The sequence below is a fragment of the Lonchura striata genome, chromosome 15 (assembly GCF_046129695.1).
Source record: "Lonchura striata isolate bLonStr1 chromosome 15, bLonStr1.mat, whole genome shotgun sequence".
Lineage (NCBI taxonomy): Eukaryota > Metazoa > Chordata > Aves > Passeriformes > Estrildidae > Lonchura > Lonchura striata.
The window spans coordinates 6,745,648-6,769,399 of record NC_134617.1 but is presented as its reverse complement, the minus strand read 5'-3'; the positions used below and the strand labels follow the sequence as shown (position 1 = coordinate 6,769,399).

Genomic DNA, 23,752 nt, shown 5'->3' with positions numbered 1-23,752 from the left:
GAGCATCTCCAATTGACTTAATGATATCCTAGTGCTTGACAGTTTGATATCCTAGTGCTGTGACATGGGCCATGGACCCACTAGGAATAGCAGAAAGTGCTGCACATCATTCCCATCAGACTGGCTGAGGGTGTGCATGTACTCTAAACACAAAGTGCAAGATTCAGAAGTAATTGTGTGACTCAGTGTGGACTTGGTAAGGTTTTATTGTGTGTTTGAGTAGCACTGAGGGCTTTGCTGGGTGTGAGATGATGCAAAGTGTCATCCAGCACTGGCACTCAGCTGGGATAACCAAACCTGAATTTAAGGCATGAGAGTGAAATAAATGGCACATTTATTGCAGGTTATGTGTGACAGCCCTGGACTATGGACCTAGATCATACCAGCTCTTTCAGCCTAACCACTTGCTTGATTCCAAGCCAGATGACACTTGGCTAAATAAACATTGCTGGTCTGTTACCATTCCTGTGTTCTGTTTTCAGCCTATTTTGCAATGCAGGTGATCTATGCCCGTCGGAAATACAAGATTTCCCCTCCTGGAACAACAGGTCACCCTGAATTTGAGCGGACCTTCAGAGCTCAGTAAGATTTTGACTTTTTGTGGTAACTTTGTCTAGATAAGATTTAAGTCAGCTGTTGGGACAGACTGGTCTCCCTCCATCACCTTTCCACTTACTGCTATTGTTATTTTTTTTTTTTTTTCTTCAGTGTTTTGTGTGCAAAGGTCTGCATTTTGATTTGAAGCACTTTGGCTGGGGTGTTTCTGTCCATCCATGATAATTCTCCTTCTGGCATTGTGAGGCAGCCAAATTACAAATTAGTGGCCGTATGGAGGAGGTGCAGAGCGTTCACAATTAGAATCATTAAATTTAATATTACCATTGGCTCCAAATGGTGAGAGCAGCCAAAGCTTTATTAATAACCTGATATTTTCTTGTAATGTTTTGCTGTTGAATTGAAGAAAAGGGCCTTGCTTGCAGAACCAGCCACAAGGGCATTTTAATTTTTTCCCTTTCAGAAGCCATTGTATTGTGAGAATCAGCACTCGTGGGCCCCTGCTGAGGGCTGTTTCTTTTTGCTCTGTTCCTATGGAGAGAGCAATGCTGGAGCTAAACTGGAAACGTTCACAGATCCCTTCAGCTTCCAGAAAGCACCAGATTCCATCTTTCATCTTAGTCGTTCTGTTTTGTGAGCGATTGAAAGGAATTGGCTGGAGCTGGTGTGAAGGGTAATTCCAGCCCGGCACTAAATCCCGAACAAAGCAGCTGCGTTCCCTTGCCAGCGCACAGGAAACGTTTGTGGAGTGACAAAAACAGCAGCTCCAGCCTTCTGTGGGGCCAGGAAGGCCAGCCTGCCTGGAGACATCAGCCTCTGCGAGCTGGGGAGCTGCTGATGTGGCTTTAATTAAATACTTCACTATTAATTGTGTCTTGACCAAGTCATGCCGTGGGCTGTGGCAGGGAAGGTGACCTCAGGGTACTTGGACTTAAGAAGGACCTGCTTCTTTGTGGGTTTTTCTTCTCCTTTCCCTCTGGAAGTGTACAAATGGATAATCTGGTATATTGAAAACAAAAATGGGAAAAAGTGGTATTGATGCATTACTCACTTGAAACCTGGCAGCCTCCCCTCACTGAGGCTCAAACTGCATTTACAGAATAAGGTTCTTCAGACTTTTTCCAGCTCCCAGTCTGGCTCCATTCTCCAAAGGTTTGTATATTTTTGGCCAATATTGAAATTAAATTGCCTAGGGAATGGTAAAATGTGGGAGAAGCAAAACCAATGTCTTTAATAGCACAGCTCCTACTCTTGCAGAAAATCTGTAATTTTGTCACTAAAGTAAAAAGGAGGAAAACCTGGCTGTAAATCTGATCACCTCCTGCTGAATTTTATCTGAGAAGGCTCCTTCATGGTGTGTGACTTGTGTGACTCCCAAATTTGGGCTGTGCTCACCCAAGGGGAAGAGAAAGCTCCCTAAATACTGACAAGAAGGCTCTCCCCCAGCAGCCAGTGGTGCAGCAGCTGTCTGGGATGGTGCTGTGTGTGGGATGGAGCCTGTAGAGGGTCCAGCAGAGACAAATCTCCATCTCAGCCACAGCTTGTCACTCCAGGGCCATGTGAATGCAGGAGAGGTGAATGCTGTATGTTGTTTGGCTGCTTTTTTTCTCTACAATACAAATTGGATGTTCTTGATCACAGAAAAGGCCCCTTTCCCTCAGCACAGCAATGGTTCTCATCAGCTGTTTTAACTTGGTCCGACGTGAGTTTCCAATTCCCTTTTCCAGCCCTGGTTATCCAGGCTCTGATGTACAAAGAGGCAGTTTTAACTCTCATCTCTGGTTCTCACCAGGGCAAACTGCTCAGAGTACTTCCCAATCTTCATTTCCCTCCTCTGGGTTGCTGGAATCTTCTTCCATCAAGGTAAGAGGGATGTGGGGGGGAACTCCAACACAAACCATGTGAACAAGCCAAAAAAACCCAGCCCCAGTGTAAATACCAGTGTAACTCAGGCATTCTCTCTTTGCCTGTGAGGCTCTTGTTCATGGAAAGCAAATTTCCCCTTTAGCTGGATTGAGAAGTGCCTCAACTCCAGCTGGGAGCAGCTGAGCCCATTGCTGCCTGGAGGAGGAAGCACTGGCAGCCCCTGCTCCTTTGCTGGAGCCTGGCTGTTCCCTCGTGCTGCTCCTCTTGGACAAGGTCAGGCTGTCCCAGGGTACCAGGGTGGCAGAACAAGAAACCATAACCCAAACATTTACTCATCCATTGTCTATCCCTACCAAGTCAGCTCAGGGAATTTGGTTGCTGCCACCACTTCTTTGTGAGGAGAAACCATATAAGGGAGCATTGCCAACCCAAGTCCCAGAGCAACTCTGTGGGGCAGAGAAGTTCATCCCTCACAAAAAGGGAAGGAAGGGAATTTAAGCTCACACAGTATTTAAAGCCCAATCACTCTGTGTTTGGTTTTCTGCTGGGGGGACTGTGCTGGAATGCAGCTCCAGCAGTGTCAGGGATCCTGAGCCCCAGCAGAACTCAGCTCCTGTCCCCCAGGTGTGACTGCAGCCTGTGGGCTCCTGTACCTCTACACCCGCCTCAGGTACTTCCAGGGCTACACCGTGGCGGCGCAGGGACGGTAAGGACCCGACTGGGACCGTGGGCACCCAAACCAGCCCAGGAGCCTGGAGCAGCACGGGGCCCCTGGAACAGGTTTCCTCCCTCTGGGTGGGACTGCAGGCAGATTTTCACCACCTCCTCCTCCTCCTCCCCTGCTGCCCCATGTGCTCATGGCTGTGCCACCTCTTCCCTGACCGTCCCAAAGGGGGGTGGGGACTCTCAGCCCTGCCAGGGTGCCTTGTGCCCCGGCTGGGCTGGCAGTGCCTGATGGTGTTTTCTCCCACCCAGGTTGGGACCACTGTATGCCAGTGCCTGGCTGCTCTGGGTGCTGGTGGGGCTGGCACTGGCTGGGCTCCTGGCACACTTCCTGAGGCCCAGCTCCTCCACATGGATGGCAGCACTGGTGTGGCCTCTCCAGCTCTGTGGTGCCTGGTGAGAGGGGCCACAGCTCTCCCAAAACCGTGTTGCTCCTGGCACAGGGGAGCCAGTCATGTAGCATCATCAGAGAGAGAATATTTCCCTGCCTCTGCATTCCCTGCTGAAGGGAGATGGATGCTGGCACTCCTCTGGTCTTCAGAGATAATTTCCCTCCTAGAAAGCAAATGCTTTCCAGCCCCTGCCCCTGCTGAGGAGCTTCACTGCTGGGCTTTGTAGCACTGTCTGCTCCAAAATGCCTCTGGCTCTGCCTCATGGAGCACAGATTGACCCACATGCTGTCATCTCTCCTCCTTACTGCTGTAATGATCTATGTTGAAGAATCATACCATGGATATAAAAAAAATAAATTCTTTTTCTGACTAGAAATCACCTGTGATTGTCAAAGGCACTCAGAGACTGGTGTGAGAACATCTGAGTTGGGGACTGGGTTTCATAGGAAAAGCTGCTGTGATTAACTGAAAAGGATGGGTAAGCTTGCCTAAAACCACATCCAAACACTGGGAGAAAAGCCTGACCCTAGCTCAAGTACTGAAGTCTGTTTGGCATTGATTAAATGACCTTTACTTTACCCCCAGCTTCATTTATCACCAACTTTGCACTCCCTGGATTCCACCCTCCATTGTGAACTTGGGGTTCCCAGGTGCCTAAAGCAGCCCTGCTGCAAGTGACTCTCACTACTGCACCAAAGGTTTAAATTTAGCTTTTATTACAGTGCACATTGTTTTATATATTTATATAGAGAGATGTACTTGAAAAATCAAATGTATCCAATAATAAAAAATACAGAACATTAAAGTAGTATAATGCATTCCAGTGTATAGCTGAAAGGACATTGGGATTTACACTAATCCCTACTATTTTTGAACTGGGCTACCTCTGCTTTTATTTTTTCCGTCCCCAAAAAACACCCACATCGATCAATAACTGAATTAGTTATTTAAAAGACAGTTTCTGCACTCAAATCTCAAGGCATGAAGACACTGGAGACTTCACCGTGAGTTAAGGGGCTGTGTTCAATGCTGGCAGGCACAGTGTGGCGTATTTTATTTTTTTGTTTTCCCTGCCATAATCATAGCTCCAACCCCTTTGGATTCGTTCCTCCTCTGCTGAAGGAGGGTCAGTCTTTGCCCTCACTTAATCCTCAGCTGTGGCCAGGACTGCTGCCTGGGAGAGGGCAGGGCAGAGCTGGGGCCCTGCCGCCTCCATCCCAGGGCGCCGGTGGGGTCAGCTGGCAGGACTCGGTGTGACCTCCTCCGTCCCCACACCCAGCCAGAGACTGTCCTGTCCGGGGCTGAAGCTGCTTTTTGTCCCCACGCTGGCTAAAGCTCATCCCGACCCCAAACTGTCCCATGTCCGTGTGTCCCGAGCGGCAGCAGCACCCGAGGGAGCGGAGCAGAGCCACCCCTCTGCACAGGGGCTTGGGTTCTGCTTTCTGCTCCTCTTCTGGAGAAGCCGATGCCCGTGCTGGCCCGCAGCCCCGCTGGGGAAGGCGCAGCAGCAGCTTTGTGCCGCCCTGCGCTGTCCTGCTCCGGGCAAGGCGCCGCGGGAGGAGGGAGCGGGAGGGAGGGAGCAGGACCAGGGATCCACGAGGGTGTCCCTTCTGCCTCATGCCTGTTTCACTCTGCTTTCTTGATAAAAATCTGAAAGAAGAGAGGGATGGGATCAGAGCGATGAGCAGGGTAAGGGTTGGGAGGCGCTGAGGGTGCTCGGCTTACCTCGCTCAGGATGATCCACACCGGGGAGTCGGTCTGGATGGACAGCCTGATGGCCTCCAGTGGCCCAAAAGATGGGTCCACCTCACCCTCTGCGACGCCCTTGGAGAACGAGCCTGGTGGGGAGAGCACGTGGCTGGGACAGGGATGGTCCTCTGGCACTGCCCCTCCACTTCCACTCTCCCCAGGGCACCACCAACAGCCCCAGCAGCCCCTGCCCGCAGCTCCCCAGCACAAAACAGGCTAAAAACCAGCAGCATGGATGGCAATACAGTGCACAATGCCACACTCTGGAGAACACAAAACAAAACAAAATGTACTTGGAGTCTTTGGTGACATATCACTGCTGTATGAAAGGGGACAGAGTGGTCTTACAATGCTTTTTGGTTGTGAATTTTTTTTTTGAAAATGCAACTGGGAAAAACCAGCCAGCACACAGGGGAATGAGAAAATGGCAAAATGCTGCATGTGTCAGGAAATCTTTCTTTTATTTGTCTGCTTAAAAATCCCGACATCTTAGCAGGGACACCAGGGCTGTATCACACACTGGCAGCTCTCTGGAGGCTGCAATTGCTCATTCTTGTCCAAGGGCAGGACAAGCACTTAAACAAGCTCAGGTGGCAAGAGATGAAGTCTGATCTGCAACTGGTGTGATACAGAGATGGCAAAACTGCCCGTGGTGGAGGTTTTTAACCTCAGGGTAAGCAAACGAATAATCAGCATCATTTGGTCCCGGCTCTGAGCAGAGACAGTGACAAATACTATTCAACCTGGTTCCTGGCAAGCAGAAATTACTCTTTGCCATGCAAACAGCTCTAAGGTTCTTGAATGACATGCAGGTAGGGACAGGGCTGTGTTATCAAAGCCAGCAGGCACTTTACCACCCCACACCCCCCATACCTATCTGGATGTAGCCATCCACTGTCCTGTGGTACTTGACGACTGTGCCTCTTCCCTCCTGCAAGGCTTCCTTATCTGACTGTAGACTCTGCAGAAGGAGAGTTTTGTGCAAGACCAGAGGCAAGGGTCACCCAAAAGCCCCAGGGAAAAGCAGCAACCCCAGAACTGCCCTTGCCAGCAAACCCTGGCATCTCGTCCCATACCTGGCACCCTGAGACACATGCCCAAAACAAGAGGACAGGTGCAGTCCTCATGCTGCTGTTTCCACTGCACCATTCTGGCTTCATCCCCTCCTCTGCAGCCATCCCACCCACTGGAGCATCCCCAGGCAGGGATGGCTCACGCAGCCGAGCTCAGCAAAGCACCCTGCTCCTGAGGTGGCATCACACCAGGCATGACCCTCTGGCTCCCTGCCAGCACCTGTAAGAGGCACTCAAATCTTGTACAGATTTTCCTGATGGCTTTAAGCAGTTCCCTACTCTCAAGCCTCTTTTGCTTCCCACTCCACCCTCACCTCAGATCTCAATCAACACTTACGTCAAACGGCAGAACCTCCACGGTCGTGTTGAAGAGTTTGTCTTCTGGGTGCTCGATGTTCCCGCTGCGGAAGAAGAACCTGTGACAGAAACCAAACCCACAGAAAGGCACACTGAGCGAGGGGGCACAGGATGGCTTTCACCCCATCTGAATCATCCGACAGCTCAACCTAACAGGCACCTTCCCAAAGAGCCCGCAGCACAATTTGGCAGGGGACTTTCTGTGCCAGATTAGCTAAACTATGGACTGCTCACAAGTGCAGCAAAGAACTCTGGCAAAGGTGGCCCCACTGAGAAAGGGTCAAATTATCCTTCCCCTGGAAGAGCACTGCTCTCTCCTCCTGGGCAGCCAAGCAGGAGATGGGCAAGAAGTTTGATTTAAATTGCCAGAAGAGCAAAAGTCAAGTGTCTCCACATGCTCTGGGCTGTCCCCACACCCCCGCTGACCCCTCAAGCACTGGCCTTTCAATACGGAGTGGTTTGAAGAATCTGAATCGGATGAAGTCTCCGGCAGTGGGAGTGAAGGCCCAGAAGAAGTCCTCCCGCAGGTAAGCCTTCTCCAAGGTGAAGTGCTGGTAGGTTTTCAGGCTGGTGCTCACCTCAGCAGGAGGGTTGACGTGCTCTTTCCGCAGTGCGTGTTTTCCAAAGTCCTTGTCCTTGGCGGGCACAAAGCAAAAGGGCAGAGAAGAGCCATGAGCTGCTCTGGCTCATGAGAAACCAAGGCCCCAGCTACAAGGCACTGCAAATTAAAATTTTGTGATTTGAAAGGCACAGAAGGATGAGAGATGGAAGTAATTTGGGCAAGGCACCAGGCAGAGGAATGTGTGACTGGACCCCAGGACACTGCTTCAGGAGAGGCAGCTCAGAGAAGTACCCCTGCTCTGCACTCTGATCCAGCACACCAAGGAGCCTATCATTGTCCAAATGTCCCTGAATACCTGTCCATGCCCCAGGAGCTCTGGAAACAGTCTTTGCACTTGAGGAGAAAGCAGCTGGAAGGCTGACAATAGCATAAAATTACTGGATTACATGGCCTGACAGCACTGCACTGGGATACAAACTGGATTATACCATCCATTTCCCCGGGGATCACACAGACAGCACAGCCCAGGGATGTCTGTCCATGGTTCTGCACTTGAAGTTGTGGAAAACTGCATTTTGTTAATGTTTAAACACACATCAACAATTCTAGCTCTTATACAATGAGTAATAATATGTCCATCACCAAATCCAAGGACCATGAAGTGGAGGAGGAGGGAAGTCAGACCAAACCAGGAATCATCTCTCACAAGATTTTTTAGTAGATTCTTCAAAGTCACTTGTCTGGACCATGGCCTGGCACTCAGGATGGGTGGCTAAGACTGGTATCAAGGCTTATAATCTTGCAGTGATTCTTGGTGCATGTCACTGCCATTCTGAGGAGCAGGAGCTATCTGATCTCACTGTAATTCAGCATAAAACACAACCACTTCACAGAAACCCAGCTGCCACCAGCTGCTGTCCCCACCCAAAAGCAGCCCATTCCCAGGTGCCTGCAGGCCAGGCCACCTGTAGCTGATACCCACCTTCAGCTTCTGTATCTTCCCAGCCAAGGAGGAGTGGGTTCCCACGTGCTGGAAGAGCGAGGGCTTGAAGCGGATCCTCAGGTTTGCCTTCTGCCTGTCGCAGTGTTTCTGAAATGAGACAGCCCCACAGTGCCCCAGGCTCAAACCTCTGCAGGCCACTGTGGCCAAAGAGCGATGGACAGGGGCACAGGGAGTGACAGACAAGTCCTCCATCTCTGTGCCCTTCTGTGGTACTTGGGCTCTAATCTGGCAAGAGGGCTTTAACCACACTTTGGAGAAACCAGACTGTGACTCTCAGCCACTTACCCCCCAGGCTCTGCTGGACAGGGTCCAGGTTTAAGTGCCAAATTTCTCCTTGCCAAGCATAGCTAAGAACACTGAGCAAATCCCTCTGTGCTGTCAGGAAGGAATAGCCAGAGAATTGAGTTTCCTTTGCCCCTTGGCTTGTTGGGAAAGCCTTTTTCCTACAACTCGGAGCTTGGGATCCCTGATGTCTGAAGGTAGAATAATCCTGGGATGACTCAGAGCCAGGTGAACAGGTACCAAGCGTGGGCTCTCTCTGGACGAGCAGCTCCCAGTTTGCTGGCAGGAGCTGTGAGCAGATGTACAGCACGTGCCATCGTCAGAGCTGCTGGGCTGTTTCACGCCTATCCACCACATAAATAAACTTGGAGACACAACTGGGATCCTGGCAGTGATTTACCACGGAGTGGAGGGAGAGAGACGATGGAGAGGGACTAAAGGACAAAAGGGGAAATCACTGAGAGCGTGGGGAGATGAGAATTCACATTTTAAAATAGCTCATTTCTCTCAGTTTGGGGGAGCAGGACAAAAATACAGGTTAAAAGCTGTATGAAGAGGGTATTTGTTATCCAACTTCGGCTTTTTCCAAGAAAAGAAATGCATGCACATCCCTAATGCCATCTGCTCCTGCAGCCTCCCACCCAGCAGAAATCCCACGGTGGCTGCCTGGAACAGACAGGATGCCACACCAAGCCCCCACCATGGGCCAGGAGCTGGGAAATTCCAGGCATGACCCCTGCGAGCTGCAAAAAAGATAATCCCCTAATCCAGCTCACGTTACATTAGAAAATTAAAACTAGCCACGCTAATGGGACAGACCCTGCTCACTGCCAGCAACTCTGGATGCAACACCATCATGGCTATCTCACTCTGGATGGGGAGAGGATAAGGGGAATGGAAGCAGCTACAGCATCTCCTGGTTTATCTTTCTCCCCTTTTCCTGCACTGCTGAAGAAACGTTTCCTGAAAGCAGCCTTGTCACAGGCAAGCCAGGAGGGGGAATAGCTCAGTTGGTGGTAAGAAGGTCATCCTTTCACATAGGTCTACCCCAGGTAAATCTAAAATTAGTTAAAAAAGAAAGAGCAGAATATGCCCAGAGCAGGCAAAGCACTTACCAAAAGCTCAGGTCAAACAAACTTTCAATCAAAAAGACAAATCCTCCCCGCTACCAATTTGATTTTGCACAGTGGGATTTACAAGAGAAAGTCATGTTTGAAAGGGCGCTGTGCAGAGTTAATCATGCAAACAGTGGGGGAAAGAAGCCAGAAATCCACATAGAAAGTAGGTTAATTTTTAAAAAGGCAACACGCTTAAGAGGTTTGCGATTTCCCCTGAGAAAACCTTGGTTCTATCAGGTAGGAAAAGATGAGCAGAGATGAGTTAAGGAGAAGATGATCCAGCCCAGCAGGATCTGCATTTAATCAGAGCTCAAGCTTAGGATTTTGAAGGTGGGGGCACAGACAGCAGCATCATTCCCAGCTCCATCCCAGCATCCCACCCATCCAGCTTTACCCACAGCTGTGCAGACTGTGGGGCTGCCAGACAGTCCTGGGGACTGCTCTGTCACAGCTGAGCACATGAACTGAACTGCCAGGAGGGCTCAGTGGGCATCATCTGACACTGGTCCTGCTGCACAAGGGGTACTCCCTTGGCTCCCTTGGAGCCAATGCCATGTCCTCTGCCAGGGAACAGGCCAAATCAAACCCCATCCTCGCCCCGATTCTGCAGAGCTCTGAGGATGGTCCATCCCCCCAGCACATAAATACAACACCAACTCCCAGAGTGTCCACTTGGTCTGGCATTTTTCACCACAACATGGTTGTCACTATGAAGTCTGTTCTAAGCCACTGGCTCTGAGCACTGCACAGCGACTCTGTGGCTTGTTCTCCACCGGGGAGGAGGGCAAGCAAGAGTTTGAGTAAATACAGTATGTTCAGAGAGAAGACAGGAGAGTATCTGGTGCTGAGCTCATCTTACATCTGCTGCCACAGACACTCCTCCTCTGCCCTTCCCACTCGCTTTAGCCCCTTGCTGCTGGAGTTCAAACTCAACCTCCACAGGGCATGGGAGCTTATGGCTCTGCAAAAGCAGTGGCAGCATAAGAGCAGAGCCCATTTCACCTCTCTACACCCTCCTAAAAACCCTGACAAGAGCTTTGTGCGATCTGACTTCATTCTGGCAGACTGTGCAAGGAGGGTTTGCTCTGGGTTGTCTAGGGTGAGCTCTCTGGGCAGCCTCCATGTGTGCTCCAGGCGGGTGCAGCACATGGATCCAGCATCAAAGGGTTATTCTGGGGCTAGTCAGTGAGTGGGAAATGGCTTCAGGGAGAGAAGCACACCAGAATGCAAAACAACACAGAAGAACGGGGAATGACTCCTGTCCTCGAGGACTGCAGGAGGAATACCCTGTTAGTGCTTAGATGCAGAAATAATGCTGCTCCTGGCAGCTGCAGACTACAGAAGCCTGAACCCCCGGGTCTCCACTTACACAATCCACAAGGATACCCTGCAGCAGGCTCCACAGGGGGGGCACAGCTCAGTGCAAAGTCAGTTAGCACCAGAGCTCACAGGAAAGATCCTCTGGAGGCACAGCCAAGCGTACATTTGCCCACACACAACAGAACATTTCCCTTCAACAGAGGTTGTTTACGTACTGCATCTTTCTCAGGGTTGCAGACTTTCACCCAGAGGATGTGATCCAGCAGCCAGTCAATGGGTTTGTCTTTATAAAACATCAGGATGAACTCCACAATCAAGCTCAGATCCAGAGACTTGAACATTTTTCCTAGAGTACAAAGAGAGAGAGATGAGCCATGGTATGAAATGGTGTAGAATCAGAGCTGGGAAAGAAAAAATGGGCTGTGGAGGTTAGATGTGTCTATCTGTGTAAAGGAAACAACACGTGGCCCCTGTTTATGTACCAGCAGTGCTGACATTGCTAATACAGTTCCGGATTTAGTATTTGTTGCAGAATTAGAAAGCATTAGAGTCCCACAGGTCATAACAGTATCAAAAGGTCTAAAACTCTCCCATTCAGTAAAGAGAAACAAGATGAAAAATGCAGCCAGCTGCAGGACAGACCATTTCCTGCCCTGAAAACTACAAGTTTTAAGCCAATCAAACCAGTATCCAAAATAACAGATCAAGCTGCTACTGCAACCATGTACTGCTGTTCCCAAAAAATAGTTCTGGGCTGATGCAAACTTCCTTTTGCACACTCTTAGGCAAATCCAGATCCCATCCAGCCTAAAAGCTACTGGCCATATCTAACCTGTTTGGCTGTTGGCTGGGCACTCACCAGGTTTATTTTTACTTAAAGTGAGCATCAGCAGTACCAGCTGTGAGGATCTTTCTCCCCTGTGCAAACACAAGGGTCACTGCAAAAATAGGAGGGGATCAAGTCCAAGTATTTTACCATCTTGTGGGGACAATTTCTTGGGCCAAGAATGTAGTGCTGGCAAGAGCCAGCAGGCTCTTGTGCCTTGTGCCTGATAGGACTGGGGTGAGTGGGGGAGAATGTTACCAATGAATCCCAGCTGAGAGAATTCTAGGATCATCCACTCCTCAGAGGGCTGCTGCAAGGCAAAGTTCTTCATAGTGCTGAGATAGTTTGGTTTGGCCACAATATCATCCTCCAGCTGTAAGACAAAAGGAGACAGTGCCAGTGTCCCATCCAGGTCCCAGCAACAGTCTCTTTATGCAAGGCAATCTCACCATAGACCAGAGGAAAGCTCTGGCACAGACCCAGTTTATTCTGGAAGGTGCTCCAAGCACTTTTTTTCACTCAGTCTAACAGGTAAGAGAAATGAGGACTTCTGCCTTCCCTAAGTGGGAGGTTTCCAAGTCTTAAAGTATTTTAGAAACCCAGCTTTTGAACCTATGTGGTTAAAACCTGCTCCCATGCTGCTGCATCATAGAATTGGATATGCTCTTTGCTCTCTCTCAGTGGGTACAAACAGTGAACTCACAGGTACTTCCATCTTCCCTCCAGCACCAGCACCAAACCCACCTGCACATAATAAATGCCTTTGGACTGGGCGTACATCATCAAAAAACAGTAGTCCAGGTTCTGCTTTGTCCTCCACCTGCAAGAGACAAAGACAATGGGACTGTTGGTCTCTGCTGGGATAGTGGCTGCTCCAGGGAGCCTGCCCAGGCTGGGCTGGAGATGGGAAGGCACAGCCCTGGGAGGCAGAGGGGATGGCATATGGCCTCTCCCTTTGGTCCCTGGTCAGCTAAGAGTTACTGGAAATCTCAGGGACTTCCAAAATGAAGATCATTTGGGTTAAAATGAACTCCTTGCTTCATGATGGAAACATCACAGCACGAGACAAGCCTGGCAAAGCTGGTGCCAGTTCATCCCCCTGTCACCAAAGCATGCCCTTCCAGCTCTTTGATAATTCAAGTTTAAACTCCTTGCCTGGCTCTGCAAAAGAGCTTTCCCTGCTGGAGTCAGTGAGGAACTTGCCATAGCTCTTAAATTCAGGGCTTGATTGTTGATAAGGTTACTCATTCTTACCTGACTCTCTCCTTGGGGTCTCCAAAGGATTCCCGCAGGTGGGAGAAATCAGGATAGAAATGTGGAGATGGGGAAATTACCTCCAGGAGACCTGAGTGTATTTCCTTCGGGAATCTGAGGAAGAAAAGCAGCAGTAAACAAATACCTTTATATCTGACACATTTCATAGACCAAACCACTAGGTAAACACAGAGCCACAGAACCAAACAAAAACCACAGCCTCTAAGGTACAACTTCCCTGGTATCTAGTGCACTTCCAGGCCTCATCAAAAGACAGCAGCAGGACTTGACATGGACTTTTTAAGTTATCTTCTCCCTCCCACAGTCCCTAATAGCCCCATGTACATATGGGGCCACCAGCGTCCTCCTCCCTCCTGCACACACACACTGGTCAAATTTAAAGACCAGCCCTGAGCACCGTGTACTCTTTACAGGATTAAATGACCTGCAGACTGGTTCAGCAAAGAAAGGACTTGGCACTACAGGCATTTAGAGATTTTCCAAATGCATCAGTAATTAAAATTAATTTTGCCGAGGTTGTGCTATACATTTCTGCTAAGTTCCTTAAAACACTGCTGTGCTGTAGTTCAGAGAGCCAGCAGGAAGTCTACCTAGCTCTCTTATGCTGATAGAATCAGCATCTACTTTTCTTATAATGTGCCTAAGAAACCTTTAGAGTTGAACTCCAACAGAAAAGAATGCCACCCATCTGAAAAGCAGGCACCTACACATCAGCCTTGCAAGCAATACCCTGGGACTGCTCTAACTGTGAGAGATAAGCAGGAAAACCAGTTATTTTTATACTGCCTTTTCGAGAACATTTGGTGCAAGGCTTATTTCCTTTGTTTGTGCAGAGCCTGGAGGACATGAGATGGGGCACAGGGAGACGAAGCAGTGACACTGCCAAAAACTTCTCACTTCTTTTTCCCTTCCTTATTCCTTCCTTGGGACTGGCAGGTCCTGCAGCTAACTTTTTCAAATGTTCCCTTTTTCAGGCAGCAGTGAAACAGCAGCTTCTCATTGAGCTGCAAAACATTGCAGTAAAGCAGCAACAGCTTCCTCCCTCCTGTGAGAGAAGCCCAGCCTGCCCTGGCCCCACACCACCTCAATTCAATTTGGAAGAAAAATAATGTCAGTGACTCAGGGAGGGGCAGGAGGCACTGGAGAGGGGGATGATGAGAAATCAAATCATTAAGTCAATTAAAGTTTCGGGACTTGTACGCAGAGGCACTCTCTGGGTAATTCCATCAGGATCCATCGGACAATCAGTCCATTATCCCCCGGTAAGTGCGGGACACGAGCCCTGCCAGCTCCTGCTCTGCAAGATGGAGAGCTCTGTGTCAGCTGCCCTGCAAGTGCCCGGGAGCACAGCCCGGCTCCCAGCCCCTCTCCCATCGCTGGCTGGGGACCAGGGCAGGATGCCCCTCTCCCATCGCTGGCTGGGGACCAGGGCAGGATGCGCTGCCCCTTCCCTTCTCCTGGAGCCTCGGGAAAAGAGCAGCCGCAGGCGCTGGGCTGGAGCCACCACCCCGATCTGCCTGTGCTGCCTGGACCAGCCCATGGTTAATAATCCAGCACCAGCTTCTGCTTCATGGTTAATAATCCATCACCAGCTTCTGCTTGAACAGCCACAGCCGAAGCTGCAAAAGCCACCGAGGCTCCAGGACATAAATAGCAGCCAGCACGAGAGACAAATGTAACCAGAGCCTGGAACAAGGGGGAAAACGAACAGGCTGGAGAGGGAAGAAAGATGGATCACGGGTTTTAAAGCAAAATAAGGCAGGAACATTTGTGTGTGCTGACTACGCTGCCCAGACCAAGCAGCAGACACTGAAACAACTGCCAGGATCGCTGTAAATCTAAACAATCCATCTCCTCACAATGCCCCTGGGCAGAAGGAGCAAAACAGAACGAAATGACCATGTGTGTTAAATACTTAGAGCACAAAGCAGCCTCCTGGAAGCTACATGCGGGATGCATTTTAGAACAAGCAGAAAGTGGAAGCAGCATTAGCAAAGACAGCGCAAAGTTTAAAAGGAGGAAACAACCCCAAGCAACAATAACAAAATACAAAAGGGAAGCAGAAAAGTGTGTATTTTCTCCTTAATGAAGCTGTTCCCTGGCCCTGCTGCAGGCACAGGCCGTACACTGAAGCCACTTGGAAGTGCTTACAGGCTTTTGATATTTTCTGCCACTCCAGCCGTGTACTGTGGATCCGTCTGAAAACAAAAGAAAAGCAGTGTTAGACCCTTCAGCCTCAGCCTGTGTCCCCCATCACTCAGAAATCTTCAACACACTCCAGGGTACTGTCAGCACATCTGTATTATCTTCATTCACCTTCATGGCTCCTTTTATCCAGCTTTACTACCCTCCTATGCTGACAGACTTCCCGGAGCCCTCCTCTGTGGTCAGTGCTAACCAAAGGCAACACACACCAAAAATCCATCCCATAGGACACAAGATCCTGCACATCATTCCCATGTGCTCTCCTGGCACTTCTGCCCCTGCCAGCACCGAGTGTTTGCACAAGTTTTAACCTCTGGGCTATTTATTTTTCCCTTACACATGCTGGCTTGCATCCAAGGGAATATTCTTGGCAGTGAATACTCTGTACCCTTTGGTGAAAAAGAGGGTCTATTTATAAGTTTTTCATTCCAGGTTAATTTTGACACTTTTCTTCCTAAAGCCCCCGTTTGTTCCCACAATCAGTGTGGCAGCCCATAACATCTGGGAGACAAAGGTCACCAGTGCCGCTCGCTCGCTGCTGTCCGCGGGTGAGATAAGCCAAGCACAGGGACAGACACCGAAACCATCTGCACAGTGACAGGGAAACAAATCCAAGAACAAAGGGCAGGGACCCACGAGCACAATCTGTCCCTGTTTCCTGGTGTGGCATGGATTTGGCAGCCATACGGACCGTGAGGCTGCACGTCCCGGGTGGATCTGCCGATGCAGCATCGCAGAAGCCGGGAGCACTGCTGCTGCACGCGGTGCCGGCTGAGGTGAGAATGAGACACCGGGACGTGTGTCACAGGCTGAGCACAGCACTTCGGTGCTGGCACGGAGACAAGGGAGGGTTTTCTCAAGAGGAAAAGGTTCCTTTCCTAAACAGGGCTCGGAGTTCCAGTGCTGGACTGATTTCTTACCTCAGTGTGCCAAGAAAACAGCAATGAGAAAAACAAAAGCAGGAAAGATGCTCCTGGCTTTGGCAGGAACCGTGCAGCTCCACTCCAAGTGTCTGAAACAGTGGGTTGGTGACAGCCGAGCCAGCCATCTCACCCCAGAGCTCCCCCAGGCAGCCGAGGAAGCCCCTGCTCCCCCAGGCAGCCCAGCCACCGTGGATGACACCTGCAGTGGCCAGCAGTGACACTTGGGAATGAGAAGTCCCTATCCCAGAAAGGACATTCAGCTGCTGTACTTGTGCTGAGTCTCCAAATTACTCAGCATTTGCTTCAGGTTCACACCACCCTCTCCACTGTTCACTCTTTATCCCATGCCCATGGAGCTCTAACAAGTGCAGGAACACAGAGAAGCACTTTGGGAAAAGGCAGAGCAGGGACAGCAGTGGCAAACATTTGCACAGAAGGATGTTGTGCAGCTCCAAGACCAAACTTGGCCAAAGGAATCTGCAACAACTTTATTTGTCGTTCACTTTCCTCATCATAGCTGTATCCTGAAAATCAGGAGCTGCCATCACAGCATGCACCTTATTTTCAAGACAACTAAAGTAGCATTACTACAGTCCAAAACAGGAGCTGCTCTGGGTCTAGTTGCTTAAAACCTCTCAGGCTTCAACTTACCCACTGCAAAAACAGTTCACAAAACTTGTCATGGCTCTAAGGGAGCCAAATGACAGCCAGGACCAAACCCTGTCCTGGGCCCCTTGGGCTGCCCCCATCTGTGCACACCTTCTCCCTGTACAAAATACCAGCCAGAGTCCTGAAGGCCAAATGCTACTCAAAATGTCAAATTATGGGTAAACAGGCAGCAAACCCAGATATTCATCTTTGTTCCGCTCCCGTAACAGGCTACTGAGGTTTATCTTTCTCACCGGATTTCTGGAAATTAAGACAAATGCACTTCAGGCTCAAGAAAATAATCCTGAGAGGAAAGCCATGGAGAAAAATAACCATCTAAACCCATAGATAAAAGCAGCTCTTGTGGATTAATGTATCAAGGCTTTTTAGCCCTTGGATTCAGCAACTGACTCCGGGCTCCAGGCACCAATACAAAGATGTGTATCAGTCTCAACCCCAAATTACCGACTCCTTGGTTTCAAGAGGGGTTTAGTGCTGTGTTACAGCTATGTGGAGAAATGGAGCTGCTGCAGGAGCAGGTCTGAGAGCTCTCCTGGTCATGGGGCTGCTCCAGCTCATTTTGTGGATATCCATTCAGGCACCCTGCAGGAGGCATCATGATTTAGGTGAGCTGTGCCACACTGGTACCTGCTAATGGAACACGTTTGCCTGCTTGCATCCTGATCCTCTCTGGCCCAAGCAGCATTTCATTTCATTTTGGGCAGGACACACCCACTGATCCTGCTGGACAGCAGCCCAAGGCCAGGCTCATCTACCCAGCAAGTGGTAGAGCTGGTGTCCGGGTGGGCAGCACCCTGTCTGGCACCGAGTCTGGCAGACAGCGGGATGGGGCCAGGGGAACGGGGCAGACTGGCAAAGCTCTGTCTTACCTCAGCAATGAGGACAACGATGACAGAGTCCTCCTTCTCCTGCTGAGTGAGCTCTGAGATGAGGGAGTTGAGGGTGTCGGTGAGGTAGGAATGCACCTCCCGCTTCACGCTGGGGATTCCCATCACGACGGACACTGTCCAGGGCCATGGAGAGATTTTAGAGAGGGGGCTGTGTTGGACACTTTTCTCTGCTCCCATGACCAACTCATGGTTCACCTGGTCAGCGCCAGGCTCTGTCATTAAAAACCAGCAGTGAGCATCAGGTTGGTGGGTTCCTGGGCTATGCAGGGTTCCCACACTCCTGTCCTCAGCCCAGTGCCAGCCAGCAGCACCCCAGTGTGCTGGGCATCCATGGGCAGTCAGATATGCTCTGCTTTTTCTCCCTGAAAGAATGATCTCTAAGGAGACTCCACAAATCCCTCCCCCTCCCAAGGGCATTTTTAACTTGTGAACAGCAACTTGAAGACCACCTCTTGTTCTCCAAACCCATGGCCAAAAGCACTCCAGTTTAGTAGGTGCAAGTCGGGTCTTTGGCATTGGGTTGGGATTTGGAACAGGGGGAATCATCAAGTAACCCAAGTCCTGTTACCAATGGGATTTGTCTCCTTCAATTACAGTCTCCATGAAGCACCCTACAAATTATGCTTTCATCTGAAGCCCTTCCAGGCAAAGTCTAGAGCACTCTGGATATGGAAAGCAGCAAACAACATCTGGCAGAAGCATCAAGAACATTTTAGGGCCAGTCAAGAGCACAGACAGCACTCCCCTGTAGACTTGCAGGCATGACATGGCTCACCCACCCCACATGTCACCATGGAAGCTTGCATGATGCATGCAGCCCTTCCTCCAGTCCTGCTCATAACTGTGCCACAGGCAGGCCCAGAGGAAAGGGAAGGGACAGGCACCAAGGTGAGGAAGAGCACCAGAAGCAGCACTAATTCCCATTTACCTCCAGTGCGCCCCTGTCCCACATGCACGGCTGGCTGCAGACTGTTCTCCTTTGACAGCAAATGTGGCAAATGATGGAAGATGGTGGGAAGGTGCAGCACATTCTTGTTGGTGATATTCCACAGTTTTAACTTGGTTTCGTCTTAAAAAGGAAAAGGGAATCAATTGCAAGGCACGGTAGGTAGGAAGAGACTGCAAGGCAAAAAGCCTTTTTACAGCAGCCTGGCCACCCGAGACTACTGCTGGGTTATAAAAAATCAGGCCAACCTTTAACATGCTACCACAAACCCAATTAAAGTTCAGCAGGAGCCAGGAGGGCCTTAAAGAAGTCCCAAAATATTTGGGGAGGAGAGGGGAGAATGAAGATAAAATGAAGGTCAAATCAGATCTTTCTGTAGAGATCCAATTTTCTTCAACCGAGCAACTTAAAAAAAAAAAAACAACAAATAAATTGGTGAGGGGTGCTCAGCCAGCCTAACTCCTTCCTCCCCCCTCTCTTTGGATACCCATTTCCCATATGGGTTGAATACAGCCATAGGAAACAGAGTGTATGACTTGCAAGGGAGAAAAAAAAAAGCTTGTAAGCAAGCAAATTGGCAAATATCCTCAGCAGAGGCAAATCCGTGTTTAATGATGCTTATGCACCTCTAATTAAACAGGAGTTTAAGAGCTCCCAAGTCTCTCTGAACTCCACAATTTGCTCACACTGGGGGAGAGAAGAGCAGGTCCTGTCTGCAGCCCTGTGCACGCACACACATACACACACCTCTCCACCTCCTCATCAGAAACAGCTTCAACACAGCCCCAGATCCTCAAGGCCTGTTTATTCACCAGATAAGCTGCTCCAGGTGCGGTTTATGTCCCGCAGGGCCTGCTTCTCCGACAGGGCTCTCTTGATCTCCTCCAGGACCAGGTTGAGCTCCTTGGAGCGCTTCAGGCTCTCCTGCTCGGCCGTGTGCAGCCGGTCCCGGAGCGCGAGGAACTCCCGCTGGTAGATGTCCACCACGTCACCTGAGGATGGAGAAGAGAGACAAGCTTAGTCCTCTGTGCTCAGAAGGGTTCACTCACACCTCCCTTGCCTCCCCAATCCTTAAATTATGGATTTAGGAAGCTGTGGTCCAGCACACACCCAAAGGCGAAAGGGTCGCGGGGAAGGGCAGTTTAAGTTCAGAATTACAATAATAAAGCTACTTCCATTTTCTTCTTTCAGCTTGAGTTTCTGGGTCACGTAGAAATAGAATCATAGAACAGTTTGGGCTGGAAAAAACCTCTAAGATCATTGAGTCCAACCATTAACGCAGTAATGCCAAATCCACCACTGAACCACGCTCCCAAATGCCACATCTACACATCTTTTACATCTCTTCAAGGATGCTGATTCCACCATTTCCCTGGGCAGCTTGTGTGAATGATTGGCAGATTTCTCCTGAAGGATTTTTTCCTAATATCCATTCTATCCTTTTCTACAGGTTGAGCCTTCCCCAGCTCACTTGACCTTCTTTTTTTTTGCCCCCATAAATACAACTGCCTCCTGGAGAATCTCGAGTGATGGAAAGAGAGATGCTGGCAAGGGGGAATGCTGCCCTGCAGTGAGACAAGGGTGCAGAGACAGCACCTCCTCCAGCTTTGGAAGAGAACCCCAAATTTTAACAGTCATAAGAGATTTTGGGACTCTAACCTCTCCAAAACATGTCAGAATAAAGAAAATCACATGGCAACAGCTGCCTGGATGCTTATATGAATTCAAGTGTTTGGACATACACCTTTAGGATGCATCATAAATGTATAAAAAACCCCTTCTGATAAGGTAACAAAGCTTTTTGTTTTGAAACAACATCTTATCCCATGCTCTGTAAACAGAGCAATAAAACTATCAGGAGCTTTCAGTCAGAACTAACTGTACAACAGCTGGGAGTGGAATCAGTGAGCCACTAATGAACTTTCCTGGGACATTTTTTCCCATTATTAATGAAACTGCTCATTAAAAATAGACTTTTATCTGTGGTTATTCATTTGTTTTCACTAAGATTATAACTCATAAGACTATACCCAAAGCAGATTTATCCACTGAATAGTAGACTCTTAACCCAAACATGACTAGGAGAGTTAATGATCAAAAATACTGGACTGGAACTTCACAACACAGGGCTAAATATAAATCAAAGCAATTGAAAAAGATACATTGACTGCATTTTAAAACTTCTATTTCAGGGTCCTTGAAGAAAAAGCAAAAGGAATTTTGAAAATCAGATATATCCAGCTTAAGTGCACAGAGTTTCCAAGACAACAGTGCTTCACAGTCCAGGTGCTAGTAATGCTTTTGCCTAGAAAAAGTTTCCCCTATTCAGTCTTTCCCCCAAGAAAAACCTCCTTAAAGACTCACTGCTTCAGCACAAGGGACACCCCCAAGGCAGTCTGGCTCCTATTAACCTTTGACATTATTTTCAAAGCTACAGCACACGGGGAGGGAGCAGAGGAAGTTACACCCATTTGATGGCTCCGTCCATCTGACAACACGTTATTCAGAGAAATTCAAGGGAGAGACATAAACAAGACCAGTCCTTCCTTTTTCCTGTGTGGTGCTGCTTGCTTTCCACTCCCATCAAAAAAACATTTTCAAATATGCAGAAAAACAAGTTAACACCCAGCTTTGAGAGCTGCCACAGGAATTCTCAAGAGGACGTCAGGCTTTAAAAACTCATCCCACGATGAGTGAGACCTTTACCTGCTGCTACCTCTCAGACATAAGAATACAGCTACATTAAGCTTCCCAATACTCCACATTATAGATTTTCCTACTTGTGTCTTTTACTGGCTGCATCTGGGAACAGCAGCAAGGAACAAGTCTCACTTTCTGTTTTTGCACAACATGATGGTTTGTGCAAGGCTGGAAGCAGTTGGCTCTTGGCATCCTGGGGGGGTTACTATCCTGTGGATGCTATCAAAGCCAAATCACAGCTAAAGGCTGCCATTAGATCTTGTCCTGCAATACCTGGAGCAGAGTAAAGGCGAGGCTTTGCACTTAATGGCTTTTTCCAGAGCACTGCACTTCATTTGTGTCAGATTTAGAAGGGAAATGTCACTGATTATTCAGTCACTAATGACCTGCCCGCTGAAGCCAAGAGCTGTACTTTCCTTAGACTGCAATGGTGATGTGCAGTCAACCATTTGCTGCTTTTCTGGTTAATGGTTGGAAGTGAAATTGTGTTTGCTTTCAGCTCCCTTGTCATATGATGTCTTCGTAGGCTTTCCATTCTTTAATTAAAATTTCATTAAATTTAAAAGCTGATCGATCGTGACTGGTTCTGATGACAGCCTGAACAATCCTAGACAAAGCCTGAGACGGGTGTACAGTTTCCCATGAATTTCCAGTAATTTTGCACTTGTCGGCCTGCAATGACACATGGCTGCAGATCTGTGTCCTCACAAAAACCCTCACCTCTCAGCCAGGGAGGGCTCTGAGAACCCACAAAGGGCAGCAGAGGATAAGGACGGGGGATTGGCTCCCATCTCTACAAGCAAGGTTGGACACAGAAGTGATTTGCTGCTAATTAGGCTGAACAAATTTTTCAGCTAGTGTCAGCTCATACCCTTTACATACCTTTCAAACCAGCAGTACTCCCTATCTACATATTTATTGTATTCCCTCCCAGCACAAGATAACAGAGCTCTTAAAATATCCCTAGACTCAGGCACTGCAGGACAAAAACTCTTAGCTATAAAAAAAAAAAAAAAAAAAAAAAAAAAAGAGAGAGAGCTTATTTTTTCTTAAGAGATAACACATTGCTTTGGGCTTAAAATATACTGATTTAAGAAAGAAAGTCAGCCTTAGGTGACAGGCTGCAGGACTGACCTGGGAGACCAAAACCCTCTCAAACTTGCAGCACACATGTGCAAAGAACCCATTTCTCACCTTGCCAGGGCCCATATTTGCACTCAATGGTTTTTCACAATCTGTTTTTAGAAGCAGGCTGGCTGTGAGGCTGCAAGTGGGAACCAGGCATCCTCATACAAGCTGGTGCTCAGCAGGGCAGGGAAGCAGCGCTGGGCACAGCTGAGTGCCAGTCACCATCTGTCCCTGCCGTGCCCACTGCAGCAGCTCTGAGAGGGGATCCCTGGAGGGGGGAACAGCCCCAGGTTGAGGGACAGTGACCACAGGAGATGTCTGGCTGAGCATCACTCACTGACCAATGTCCCCCCAGCCCCTCTCCTGCACAGCTGTGCCTGGACACAGCTGCCAGGCTTTGTGTTCCTAGCTGAGAAGCCTGGGCTGGGTATGCTGAGCAACACAAACCACTTTGATGATCTTAGTGGGTGCCTTCAAAGCCAGAACATTCTGTCACTTCTCAGCAGTTGGGAAGCAGCAGCATGCAAGGGATGGGCACAGGCTGGTGGGGATTACAGGCTGCTCCCCAGGAACCTGTGGGTGTCCCACAGAGCTGAGCTCCTGCACCTTCCCAAAGGATTTACCCATCTAAGACAGCAACCCCTCAATAAAAAGTATTTCTCCATTATGGAGAATTCTGTGTCGTCATTCTTATTCAAGTGATTCTTAAGTGCAAACTATGTTTCCTAGCAGAGGTGAGTGCTGGGACAACTGCATTCACATCCATTTTCACTTTCTGAGTGAAAGCAAAATAATCTGATCCTAAACCAGAAGAACAGAAACAAAATCAGACCAGTGCCAATAAAACCTCCCCGCTGAAATCTCACACAGTCATCCATACTCACACACACATACATACTATCACACACAGAGTCAGGAATGTTACACTTCTGCATTTTGCATTCGTCTTTCCAATCACACTCCAACCTCCCAGAGAGTGCATTTTAAACACATCCATATTTCAGTTCCAATTACTTTTGGTTTTGTTCTCTGCTGATAACCTCTCCCAGCAGAGTGGACCCATGGCTAACGCCAGAGATTTCCCTCCAATTCAATATTTTCAAAAGCAAACACACAGTCTTTGCTAGCTGGACTTGCTTCTCATTAGGAAGACTTTCAAGAGACTTGGTTTAAAAACTAAAAACAACCCT

General features: G+C 49.0%; 2 protein-coding genes across 2 annotated transcripts in view; one reads left to right on the top strand and one right to left on the bottom strand.

Moving 5' to 3' along the window:
* Positions 1 to 460: 460 nt before the first annotated feature.
* On the top strand, positions 461 to 3,912 carry LOC110482722 (leukotriene C4 synthase). The gene is made up of 4 exons (XM_021552181.2): positions 461 to 582; positions 2,348 to 2,418; positions 3,046 to 3,127; positions 3,397 to 3,912. Exons 1-4 carry the CDS (start codon positions 494 to 496, stop codon positions 3,542 to 3,544), a joined length of 390 nt encoding a protein of 129 aa, XP_021407856.2. The 5' UTR covers positions 461 to 493; the 3' UTR covers positions 3,545 to 3,912.
* A 323-nt stretch (positions 3,913 to 4,235) lies between these two features.
* The window catches only part of MGAT4B (alpha-1,3-mannosyl-glycoprotein 4-beta-N-acetylglucosaminyltransferase B), a 50,470-nt gene continuing 30,953 nt past the window's right edge, over positions 4,236 to 23,752 (bottom strand). Inside the window, exons 2-15 of the mRNA XM_021552178.3 lie at positions 19,547 to 19,726; positions 18,717 to 18,857; positions 17,768 to 17,901; positions 15,253 to 15,299; positions 13,081 to 13,194; positions 12,571 to 12,646; positions 12,085 to 12,199; positions 11,216 to 11,346; positions 8,260 to 8,367; positions 7,157 to 7,350; positions 6,696 to 6,774; positions 6,159 to 6,246; positions 5,262 to 5,374; positions 4,236 to 5,186 (exon numbers count right to left, since the gene is read on the bottom strand). Coding sequence (XP_021407853.2) covers positions 5,163 to 5,186; positions 5,262 to 5,374; positions 6,159 to 6,246; positions 6,696 to 6,774; positions 7,157 to 7,350; positions 8,260 to 8,367; positions 11,216 to 11,346; positions 12,085 to 12,199; positions 12,571 to 12,646; positions 13,081 to 13,194; positions 15,253 to 15,299; positions 17,768 to 17,901; positions 18,717 to 18,857; positions 19,547 to 19,726 — 1,544 coding nt within the window. The 3' untranslated portion in view covers positions 4,236 to 5,162. The remainder of the gene's footprint in view (positions 5,187 to 5,261; positions 5,375 to 6,158; positions 6,247 to 6,695; positions 6,775 to 7,156; positions 7,351 to 8,259; positions 8,368 to 11,215; positions 11,347 to 12,084; positions 12,200 to 12,570; positions 12,647 to 13,080; positions 13,195 to 15,252; positions 15,300 to 17,767; positions 17,902 to 18,716; positions 18,858 to 19,546; positions 19,727 to 23,752) is intronic.

Coding starts and splice junctions, on each gene's coding strand:
- LOC110482722 (XM_021552181.2), top strand. CDS start 494: ATGCAGGTGATCTATGCCCGTCGGAAATACAAGATTTCCCCTCCTGGA. Junction 583..2,347: donor GAGCGGACCTTCAGAGCTCA/GTAAGATTTTGA, acceptor GGTTCTCACCAG/GGCAAACTGCTCAGAGTACT. Junction 2,419..3,045: donor TGGAATCTTCTTCCATCAAG/GTAAGAGGGATG, acceptor CCTGTCCCCCAG/GTGTGACTGCAGCCTGTGGG.